The sequence below is a fragment of the Pelodiscus sinensis genome, chromosome 20, assembly GCF_049634645.1.
Source record: "Pelodiscus sinensis isolate JC-2024 chromosome 20, ASM4963464v1, whole genome shotgun sequence".
Classification (NCBI taxonomy): domain Eukaryota; kingdom Metazoa; phylum Chordata; order Testudines; family Trionychidae; genus Pelodiscus; species Pelodiscus sinensis.
In genome coordinates, this window is record NC_134730.1 from 5,536,059 (window position 1) to 5,548,455 (window position 12,397).

Here is a 12,397-nt window from a genome sequence, read left to right on the forward strand (position 1 = left end):
TGAAACTGACCAGCAGCGGCTGAATCAGGACTCCTGGGGCAGAGCAGCTGGGGTGCTGCCGGGTTGGTCCAGAGCAGCGCTGCGGGACCAACCCGGCAGTCCCCAGCTGCTCTACCCCAGGGGTAGGCAAGAAAAGCCTGGTCTGCTGGGGGGGGGGGGGCACTAGCTGCACCCTCCCCCAGCAGACCAGGGAGACGGGTGTGAGGACGCCCAAGTCCTCCACGGCTTTGCTCCGTCTCCCTGGTCTGCTGACCTGGGAGACACGGAGCAAAGCCGCAGAGCACGCGGGCAGCGGGACAGTCCAGGCGCGCCGCGCTGTCCCACTGCTGGCGTGCTCCGAGGCTTTGCTCCCCATCTCCCTGGTCTGCTGGTCAGACCACGGAGACGGGGAGCAAAGCCTTGGAGCACGCCAGCAGCGGGACAGCCAGGGCGCGCTTGAGCTGTCCCCCTGCGGGCGTGCTCCATGGCGGAGGAAGCCGGCGGCGGGACAGCCCAGGTGCACCTGGGCTGCCCCGGAGCCCCAGCCCCTCCACAGCTTTGCTCCGCGTCTTCCTGGTCTGCAGACCAGGGAGACGCGGAGCAGCATTTCTCGCCCTGGAGTACACGGGCGGCAGGACCACAAGGTCCCGCAGTGTCCTCCGGGGCGAGAAAAGCTGCGTTCGTAACTGCGGATCCGACATAAGTCGGATCCGCGTAAGTCGGGGACTGCCTGTATTGAGAATTTACAGCCCACTCAATTAGCCTCATTTGGCATAGAAACTGTAATTGACAATTTTTTCTTCCTTCTCTTTCTCATAGACTTTAAGGTCAGAAGGGACCATTATGATCATCTAGTCTGACCCCCTGCACAGTGCAGGCCACAGAATCTCACCCACCCCCTCCTAGAATAATCCTCTCACCTATATCTCAGATATTGAAGCCTTCAAATACCTTGAAGACCCTAAGATGCAGAGAATCCTCCAGCTGTGATCTGGACCCCATGCTACAGAGGAAGGCGAAAAACCTCCAGGGCCTCTGCCAATCTACCCTGGAGGAAAATTTCTTCACGCCCCCAAATATGGTAATCAGCTAAACCCTGAGCATGTGGGCAAGACTCACCAGCCAGACACCCAGAAAGTTCTCTATAGTATCTCCTATCATCCCTCAACTGACCTATTTACCACTGATAATGAATGGTCAATTAGTTACCAAGATCATGTTATCTCATCAAACCATCCCCTTCATAAACCCATCTAGTTTAATCTTAAAACCAGATAGATCTTTTGCCCCCCTACTTCCCTTGAAAGGCTGTTCCAGAACCTCACTCCTCTAATGGTAAGAAAGCTTCGTCTAATCTCAAGTCTAAACTTCCTACTAGTCAGCTTATATCCATTTGTTCTTGTGTCCACATTGGTATGAAGCTTAAATAATTCCTCTCCCTCCCTGGTATTTATCCCTCTAATATATTTAAAGAGTGCAATCATGTCCCCCCTCAGCCTTCTTTTGGATAAGGTAAACAAGCCAAGCTCCTTGAGTCTCCTTTCATAAGACAGGTTTTCCATTCCTCGGATCATCCTAGTGACCCTTCTTTGTACCTGTTCCAGTTTGAATTCGTCCTTCTTAAACATGGGAGACCAGAACTGCACACAGTATTCCAAATGGGGTCTCACCAATGCCTTGTATTTTGGCACTAACACCTCCTTATTCCTACTGGAAATACCTTGCCTAATACATCCCAAGACAGTATTAGCCTTTTTCACGGCCATGTCACAAAGCGGCTCAGAGTCATCCTATAATCAACCAGGACTCCGAGGTCCTTCTCCTCCTCCATTACTTCCAACTGATGTGTCCCCAGCTTATAATTAAAATTCTTGTTATTAATCCCTAAATGCATAACCTTACATTTCTCACTATTAGATTTCATCCTATTGCTATCACTCCAATTTACAAGGTCATCCAGATCTTCCTGTATGATATCCCGATCCTTTTCTGAATTGGCAATACCTCCCAACTTTGTGTCATCCGCAAATTTTATCAGAACACTTCCACTTTTGGTGCCAAGGTCAGCGATAAAAAGATTATATAAAATTGGCCCCAAAACTGATCCCTGAGGAACTCCACTGGTAACCTTCCTCCAACCTGACAGTTCACTTTTCAATATGATCCGCTGTAGTCTCCCCTTTAACCAGTTGCTTATCCACCTCTCAACTTTCATATTAATCCCTATCTTTTCCAATTTAACCAATAATTCTCCATGTGGTACTGTATCAAATGCCTTACTAAAGTCGAGGTAGATTAGATCCACTGCATTTCCTTTATCTAAAAAATCTGTTACTTTCTCAAAAAAGGAGATCAGGTTGGTTTGGCACGATCTACCTTTTGTAAAGCCATGTTGTAATTTGTCCCAATTGCCATTAGCCTCAATGTCTCTAACTACTTTCTCCTTCAAAATTTTTTCCAAGATCTTGCATACTACAGATGTTAAACTAACAGGCCTATAGTTACCCAGGTCGCTTTTTTTCCCCCTTTCTTAAAAATAGGAACTATATTAGCAATTCTCCAGTCAAATGGTACAACCTGAGTTTAGAGATTTCTGTTATTTATTTGACACTCTGGACCCCTTGCTCCATTCATCTGAAGTAGTGAGTTATGCCCACAAAAGCTCATGATATCATCTACATTTTTGTTAGCATCTAAGGTGCTGCAGGACCATTCATTGTTTAAGCTTTTTCACTTGGGCTGTGTCCAGACTCAGGGGTTTTAAATCGAAAGAACGCGGCTTTTCTTTCGACGGCGGTAAACCTCATTTCACGAGGAAGAACGCCTTCTTTCGAAAGTGCTTCTTTCGAAAGAAGGCGTTCTTGAATGTAAATAGGGCTTCTTCGAAAGAGAGCATCCAGACTCACTGGGTGCTTTCTTTCGAAAAAGCGGCTTGCTCTTTCGAAAGTTCCGCGTGCAGTCTAGACGCTCTCTTTCGAAAGAGGCTTGCAGTCTAGACATAGCCTTATGGACTAACCTGGCTTCCCTTCTAAGACTTCTATATCCTGTTTGAGATAGATGAATTGCACAAAGCTATGTTGCTCCATTTTCATTTCTACATAATATCTTCCTTGCCTTTTTTTCCCTTTTAAAATAAACAAGGTGGGGGGAGGGGCAGGAAATCTCACCTCATAGTCCTTAGGATTTTGATCTGCAAACATATCCAAGACAGGCTGTACATCAGCTACTTCATGAGGAAACAGTTGGAGGAAAATTTTATACCCTCGTACCTACCAGAGAAATAACTTCATAGTTTAATAAAACATGTAAAAGGGCAAAAATACAAAGACGATTTTTGGAAGCATCTTGCATATGATGTTCAATAGATACAGTAGTAATATACAATAGTGATGTTTATTAGCTTTCAAAGAATATAATATCTTTAAATACTAAAAATGATTCAAATTCTAGAAAATATGACATATGAGATAAGATTGAAGAAATGGTTTTGTTTAGTCTGGAAAAGAGAACACAGAGAAGTCATGATAATATTTTCAAGCACCTGAAAGGAGGAAGGAGAAAAAAAATTATCTGAGGATTGAACAAGAAGCAATAGGCTTAAATAGCAGCAATGGAGGTTTAGGTTGGAGAATAGGGAAAAATATTCCTTCCTGTCACGGTGGTTAGCCACTGAAATAAATTGCCTAGAAAGGATGTGGAATCTCCATCATTGGCAATTTTTAAGAGCAAATTAGACACCTGTCAGGAACATGCAGCCCACGGCCTAATTGTTTGTGGCCCGCGGTGCAGTTTGAGTTTACATGGGGCTCAACATGTGGCCCACAGGTGGGTTCCTTTGAACATGACCTCCGCTGGGAACACACTCCACAACAGCGAGGTGTCTCCCAGGTGGGGTGAGAATTGAAAGACACAAATGAATGGGCTGTCCGGAACAGATGGGTACAGGATGTCGGCGTTTCTAGCCCCTAGGGAGGAGGTGCCAGGAGTGCCAAGGCATTGTGGGAAGTGCTGGCTGCTTAGCCTTGTGGGAAGTGCTTGAGAGGTGCTGACTGGCTCACACTAGCCACGTTTGGGTCCAGCGCTGGCAACTTAAGGATTAATCTTGGTATTCGTGCCCGTCAGTGTAAAAGAAGCTATTTCCATGTATATGCAACTACACTTAAGTTACAGGCCTCAGCATGTGCTGAAAGTATCGTTGTGGCCCACAGGGCTTCCCTCCCACTCAGAACTATGAGCACACCATCACTGCCCCTCCGCTAATAAGACAGCGGGCAAGTTGAAAAGATGAGCAATCAGAGCACTACCCATATAATGCACCTGCAAATTGGGTGTCTAAAGGTAGCTCTTAAATTGAAGTATTGGGGAGACATGCCACTGCCACACAAAATGGTGCTGAGCCTGGGTGGGGGGCAAGGGGGAAGCAGGGCTGAGATGACCAAGTGATCGAGTGGGGTGGCAGCCAGAGGCCCATACATAGCACGCGGCTGGCAAAGGAACCATGAAATTTGTGTTTTGCATATGTGTATTCAAGATGCTACAAATTCTAGCCTCACTGAAGCCAAAAGCAAACTCCAAATTATCAGGATTTGGCTATGAGTGCTTAAGCATTAATGTAGTCTGCAATCCTACTAGTGGTAAAATCATATGAATTCCCATTTTGAACCTATTGAGCAATGAATACTTTTGCTGAATGAAAGGAGTTATATAATTTGTCTTCTCTGATTTTTAAGATCTTTTACCACAGTGGAGCCACACTAAAAAGTGATAGGTCATATGGTAGCAACTATGAAGTGGGAAGAGGTAACTGGCTCCATGGATACGGGAAAGTCAGTGGAAGTGATATACCTTGACTTTAGCAAAGCTTTTGATACGGTCTCCCACAATATTCTTGCCAGAAAGTTAAGGGAATATGGATTGGATAAATGGACTTCAAGAGGGACAGAAAGCTGGCTAGAATGTTGGGCCCAACAGGTAGTGATCAACGGCTCGATCTCAGGTTGGCGGTCAATTTCTAGCGGAGTGCCCCAAGGATCTGTTCTAGGACCGGTTTTGTTCAACATCTTTATTAATAACTTGGATGAGGGGGCTATATTGCCCCCTCAGCAAGATTGCAGATGACACTAAGCTGGGGGAGAGGTAGATACGCTGGAGGGCAGAGATAGGATCCAGAGTGACTTAGACAAATTGGAGGATTGGGTCACAAGAAATTTGATGAGGTTCAACAAGGATAAGTGTAGAGTCCTACACTTGGGATGGAAGAATCCCAAGCATTGTTACAGACTGGGGTTTGAATGGCTAAGTAACAGTTTAGCAGAAAAGGACCTGGGGATTACAGTGGATGAGAAGCTGGATATGAGTCAACAGGGTGCCCTTGTAACCAAGAAGGCTAATGGCATATTAGAGTGCATTAGTTGGAACATTGCCAGCAGATCCAGATAAGTGATTATTTCCATTTATTCGGCTATGGTGAGGGCAGATCTGGAGTAGTGTGTACAGTTCTGGGCCCCCCACTATAGAAAAGTTGTGGTCGCATTAGAGAGGGTCCAGCGGAGGGCAACCAAAATGATTAGGGGGCGGGAGCACATGACCTATGAGGAGACACTGAGGGATTTGAGTTTGTTTAGTCTTCAAAAGAGAAGAGTGAAGGGGGGGGTTGATTTAGGAAGCCTTCAGCTTCATAAAGGGAGGTTCCAAAGAGGATGGAGAAAGGTTGTTCACAGTAGTGAAGGATGGCAGAATAAGGAGCAATGGTCTCAAGTTACAGTGGGGGAGGTCTAGGTTGGATATTAGGAAAAACTATTTCATTAGGAGGGTGGTGAAGTACTGGAATGGGTTACCTAGGGAGGTGGTGGACTCTAATCAACACTATGAAAAAAAAAAATGGGTAAAAACATTACACTTTCACAATCTTTTAAAATCTATTTTTATGTGGTCTAAAATACCAACAGTGCAAATCAGAAATCTATACTGTTATTTTTAATTCAAAACTGCAATATTTTGAAATATAATCACTCCACATATTTTATAAAGAAAATCATTCTTAACCAACAAAAAAGTTATTAAAAGTTTCTACATTGTTAAAACTCACTTATACCTTTGTGATGATGTAAAGAAATTTAAAAGCCAGATGTACTAGTGGAGAAGGTGAGCTGTTATCTCGTACTATATCCAGCAATAAATGCATCATCCACTCTAGAGAAGGGGGAAGACGTGGGGCGGGGTAGGGGAAGAAAAAACACACAGGAAGTATGAAAATTAGTTTGCTTGTTTCAAATCATGAAAAGTTAGGAAGTGTCTGTATAACAATATTTGCATGCATTTTAAAAGCTTAGCAGCCTATGTCAAAGCATATACACCACATACATACAAAGACAATGTTCCTACCTAGGTGAGAATCCAACAAGTGAGGTTGTTCCTGGTACTTGTCCATTATAACTGAAAAAAGAGATTTAAAAGATTCAAGTGAAATGTCTTAATTAGGCTAAAGATATAGGAGACAGGAGTGTGACTTCCATCTCACATATACACCTGCACTAGCTTGATAAGAGCTTATGTGAGTATAAATAGCAGTGTAGCCACAACAGCATAGATAGTGGGGGATGGCTTAACTGGGAGAAGTACAAACCTGCCAGGACCCCTAGGATACACACTCAGCACTTGTCTGTGCTACTATTAGACATGAGAGCTGGCAACCATACCCTTAGCTTATAGTGCAGAGTGAAAAAAGTGTTCACTTTCTTTAAATGTATCCTCTGGTACAAACTTCTTTAATGATTAAATGCTGGCACTAGGGATGTAAAAGTGTACACATTTAAACAACTAATAAATGAGCCTGGGCCCATCAGTTAACCTCCACACTTACACACAAGCCTACTTCCCCGCCTCCCTCCTGCACTGCTGCATCTGCTTTTAATCCGGCTCCCTGAGAGCTCTGGCTACCACCTGCTCCTGCAGGGAGCAGGGAGCTACTTTCCCTCTCCCCACCCTCGCTCTGATGCATCGTGTAAACATGCAATTGCTGAAATTTTCAGGGTTACACATTTACCTTAATAAACGCATTTTAACATCTAACACCCTCCATTGCCTATAACGAGTACCAAAGAGCACAAAATTCTCAAGGAGTATCACGCCAGTATCATGAATCCTGCCCATTACTGTAGCATGAAGTTCATACTAAGACACCTACAGATCCATACACTTCCCTCTAAGGAAGAGATGGACAAACTTTTTAGCCAATGGCCATATCAGGGTATGGCAATTGTACGGAGGGTCATGAATGCTCATTAAATAGAAGTTGGGATGTGTGGTGGTATGGGCTCCAGCTGAGTGTGTGAGCGCTGGAGTGGGGCAGAAAAGAGGGCACAGGCAGGGGGGGACTCCAGGTTGTGGCAGAGGGCTGAAGTGCTGAAGAGAGAGAGGGCTCTAGCTGGGCATGCAGGCTAAGGGGAGGGGTTGAAGATGAGGGGTGTAACTTGCAGGAGGAGGATCTGGGCTGGGACTGAGGGGTTCAGAAGATGGGAGGGCTAGGAGCTCAGAGTGCAGGCTGTTAGCTAAGGACTTCAGAAAACAGCAACTGCATTGTTTCACATTTGGAAAGATTCTTCATAACAATGGCCATACTGGATCAGACCAAAGGTCTATCTAGCCCAGCACTCTGTCTGCCAACAGTGGCTAATGCCAGATGCCCCAGAGAGAGGGACCACAACAGGTAATCCTTATGTGATCCCCCTCCTGTCACCCATATCCAGACAAACAGAGGCTAGGGACACCATTCCTACCCATGCTGGCTAATAGCCATTGATGGACCTAACCTCCATGAATCTATCTAGCTCTTTTTTGAACTCTGTTAAAAATCCTAGCCTTCACCACACCCTCTGCCAAGGAATTTCACAGGTTGACTGTGCACCGAGTGAAGAAAAAATTCTTTTTGTTTGTTTTAAACCTGCTACCTAATAATTTCATTTGGTGACTCCTAGTTCTTATATTGTGGGAACAAACAAATAACTTTTCCTTATTCACTTTTTCCACACCAGTCATGATTTTATAGACCTCTATCATATCCCCCCTTACTCTCCTCTTTTCTAAGATGATAAATCCAAGTCTTTAATCTCTCTTCAGATGGGACCCTTTCCAAATCTCTAATCATTTTTGTTCACCTTCTCTGAACCTTTTCCAATGTCAATATATTTTTTTTGAGATGAGGTGACCACATCTATACGCAGTATTCAAGATGTGGGCGTACCATGTGTGATGGCGCGTTGGGGTTTTCCCCTCTTTTAAGTGCTTTAAAATGGATTCCCTCCATGATTTTTCTGGTAATTGAGGTAAGGCTGACCCGTCTGTAGTTCCCTGGATTGTCCTTCTTCCCTTTTTTAAAGATGGGCACTACATTTGCCTTTTTCCAATCATCCCATTTCCCTCTGCTCCAGCTGACTGTTCTCCTTCCCTGAGCCTTTCATCCTCCTTAACAGCACTGGGGCTGTATGACTGGAGGGGAGACAGTTCTACAGTAAGGATGTTAAATATTGATTAACTGAATAGTCATGTAACCTCATGAAATTTTATCAGTTAGTCGACTATTCTATAGTCTCTGGGGACCGGCTGCCTGTTGCCCTGTGCGGCTGTTTCTGAGAAAGAGACAGCAGCATCGAGTGGCAGCAGTCCCTGCCTGTGAGGGTGGAGGGGGTCTGAGCTCCCAGACCCAGCACGAGCCAGAACTGAGCCAGGCTGTCTGCTTGACTCATAATAAACTTGAAATGCACAGCTGAAACGGGAGCAGGTCCCAGACCCAGCATGAGCCAAGTTGCTGGCCAGCCTGCTAAAAAAATTGACTGACAGGGAGAGGGAAATGCCTGCAGTCTATAGCAAGCACTAGAAACTGAAACCACTATAGAAATAGTCTAAAGCAGTGCTTCTCAACTAGTAGTACTAATACCCTTAGGGGTACTCGAGAGAAGTCGGGGGAGGGGTATGTCAATACAACTGAAATCTGAATTTTTGTTTTAAGTTTTACAGCACTTTATTATTTTTGTACTTTTTACACCCAAAAATGTCATCTCCGCCTGGCTACGATTAAGTTGTTTAAACAAATGTGCTGCAATGGTAGAAAAAAATGTGTGTCTGAAAACTGTAGGAACTGGGAGTACTTATAATTTTTTCTTTGAAAAGTGAGTACTTTATAAAAAAAGGTTGAGAAATACTGTTCTAAAGAACCCCTGATAGTCAAATACTGTACACCTGGAAGAGATTTCCAAATCACCGACTATATCATGGTCACAGAAATGTTGTTTTTTCAGGGAAATTCTTTCTGATTGCAAACAACATCTATTATGCATTTTAGTATCTGTAATACCAGGAATGCAACCAGTCACAACCTCTAAAAATAAACCATCCTTAACTTAAAATCTAAAGCAATCTAAAGAATCTAGAGCAATGTGAGTTAGAATTCAGGGGAAAAAATCATGCAACAAAAAAGTTTTGCATCCAAGTTAACCTGGGTAATTTTTGAAATTTGCTGAAGAAGGAAAATGTCTAATCAATGATGGACCAAAAAAATTAAGATGAAAAAGCAATGGCCTTAGCCAAAACAACAAGAAAAACAATTAAACAACACCAAGTTCTAGAAAATAAGTCCAAGCAAAACTGGATCATCTCAGCAATAATGAAGCATGCTGAGATGGAGATGTGACATATAAATATTATTACTATAGAACAAACAACTGGCAGGGAAGTCAAGATACTAGCCTAAATGGTAGTACAGACCGGGGGGGGGGGCAAAGCAGAGCCAAGCCGTGGAGCAGCGGCCAGCTGACAGTCCAGACGCATCTGGGCTGTCAGCTGACCGCGCGCTCCGCGGCTTGGCTCTGCTTTGCCCCCTCTCCCCCCCGTCCCCCTGGTCTGCAGACCAGGGGGACGGGGGGGCAAAGCAGAGCAAAGCCGCGGAGCACGCGGGCAGCGGACAGCCCAGACACGTCTGGGCTGTCCGCTGCCCGCGTGTTCCGCCGCTTTGCTCCCCGTTCCCCTGGTCTGTAGACCAGGGGGACGGGGAGCAAAGCAGAGCAAAGCCACGGAGCCCGAGGGCAGCAGGATAGCCACGGCGCGTCTAGGCTGTCCCCGCTGCCCCCGTGCTCCGCGGCTTTGCTCCGGACACCTGTGGTACAGCAGCTGGGGCGCTGCCAGTTGGTCCCGTAGCGCCGCTCTGGGCGCTACTGGACCAACCTGGCAGCACCCCAGCTGCTCTGCCCCAGGCGTCCTGATTCAGCCACTGCTGGTCAGTTTCAGCAGCGGCTGAATCAGGACGCCTGGGGCAGAGCAACTTGGGTGCTGCTGGGTTGGTCCAGTAGCGCCGAGGAGCAGCGGCGCTACTGGACCAACCCAGCAGCACCCCAGCTGCTCTGCCCCAGGCGTCCCCAAGTCAGCCACTGCTGAAACTGACCAGTGGCTGACTACAGGAAGCCCCTGCCCCGGGCTTCCTGGAATCAGCCGCTGATCAGTTTCAGCAGCAGCTGACTTGGGGATGCCTGGGGTTCTTAAGTTGAATCTGTATGTAAGTCAGAACTGGCGTCCAGATTCAGCCGCTGTTGAAACTGATCAGTTTCAGCAGCGGCTGAATCTGGACGCCAGTTCCGACTTACATACAGATTCAACTTAAGAACAAACCTACAGTCCCTATCTTGTACGTAACCCGGGGACTGCCTGTACTTGGTTAGACCAATGGTCCATCCAGCCCAATATCCTATCTGCCAAGAGTGGCCAATACCAGATGCCCCAGAGGGAGGGAACACAACAGAGAATCATCACATGATCCCTCACTTATCACCCATATCCAGGCAAACAGAGGCTAGTGATGCTAATAGCCAGTGATGGACCTAACCTTCATGAATCTATCTAGCTCTTTTTTTAACCTTGTTAAAGTCTTAGCCTTCACCACATCCTCTGGCAAGGAGTTCCAGAGATTGACTGTACACTGAGTGAAGAAAAATGTCCTTCTGTTTGTTTTAAACCTGCTGCCTATTAATTTCATTTGGTGACCCTAGTACTTTTATTGTGGGAATAAATAAACAACATTTCCTTATTCACTTTTCCCACACCAGTCATGATTTTAATAGACTTCCATCATATCCCCCCTTAGTGTCCTCTTTTTTAAGATGAAAAGTCCAAGTCTTTTTAATCTCTCTTCATATGGGACCCATTCCAAACTCATAATCATTTTGTTGCCCTTTTCTGAACTCTTATCTCTCTTAGGATAAACATACACTCCAAAATAACATCTAACCCTTCTTTTTTTTTCCTGCATTTACTTTCCTACACAAATTATTCTGCTCTTTATTCATTTGCTCCTCTCCCCGTGTTTCTCTCTCTTCACCATGCCAATCAATTGTTAGGCTCTTGATGCAATGCAAGTTTAATAACAATTTACTAAAAACACCACTAGATGGCGCCATGGAATCAATTTTGACCAATCCACTAATACAGTAGTTCTCAAACCCAGGGTTGGGACCCCAAAGTGGATCACAACCCCATTTTAATGGGGTCACAAAGGTTGGCATTAGATTTGCTAGGGTCCAAGGCCAAATCCCAAAGGCTTCAACCTTGGGTGGTAATAGGCATTCTGGGGGAAGAGATATTTACCCATCGCCCATATTCACAGGCCCTCCAAAGGGCTTTGCCTTTGCCCCCGCTCCATGCCTAGGGTGATGGTGCTTGGGCTTTGGCTCCCCCAACCCAGTACAGAAGGGCTTAGGCTTAAGTCCCCTTTCTTGGGCTCATGTAGTATTTTTTGTTGTAGGAATAGGGTAACAGTGCAATGAAGTTTAAGAACCCCTGCATAATATTATTATGTTCACCCCTACAACTCCTATTCCTGGGGGGACTGTGCCAAAAAGTTAAAAATTCTACACCAAAAAATTAAGTACAATATTTTAAAATTCTGCAAATTTTACTTGATAAAACAACACTACATAATAATGCAACTTTCAATTATTTTGGTAACTGATTTCAAAATACCTGTCAGTAAGTATGCCTGTAACAATACAGACACACACTAAAATTCCCACAACAATAGAGTTAAAGAAAACCCTATCCTATGACAATCCAGTTCCTGTTCTCTGCCTCCAGGGCCCAAACAGGAGGCTAGACACCCATAACCCCTCTCCTAGAGTCCAGCCATGCGGTTCCTGAGTCCACATACCAGCCCCCTCTTCCTTCTGAATCCAGTCCTACTGTCCCCAAGCCCAGATACCCACGCGCCTTTTCCCCCCGCATCCAGCCTTTTCTCAAATATCTCTGCACTTCCCACCACCAAAGCCCACCCACAGGGCCTACCCCATCAATGCCCAGCTGCAGGCTCCCCAGCCCAAACACTCACCCCCTCCTCCCAGAACTCAACTGTGCCTTTCTTCCCCCCTGCCCCCCTCCC

The 12,397-nt window shown here is 45.4% G+C and overlaps 1 protein-coding gene across 3 annotated transcripts in view; it reads right to left on the reverse strand.

The window, feature by feature from the left end:
* Positions 1-12,397, reverse strand: part of TBCD (tubulin folding cofactor D) — a 261,696-nt gene that overhangs the window by 241,481 nt on the left and 7,818 nt on the right. For all 3 annotated transcript variants that reach the window (XM_075903520.1, XM_075903521.1, XM_075903522.1), the window contains exons 3-5: positions 6,364-6,414; positions 6,074-6,171; positions 3,147-3,248 (exon numbers count right to left, since the gene is read on the reverse strand). In XM_075903520.1, coding sequence (XP_075759635.1) covers positions 3,147-3,248; positions 6,074-6,171; positions 6,364-6,414 — 251 coding nt within the window. The remainder of the gene's footprint in view (positions 1-3,146; positions 3,249-6,073; positions 6,172-6,363; positions 6,415-12,397) is intronic.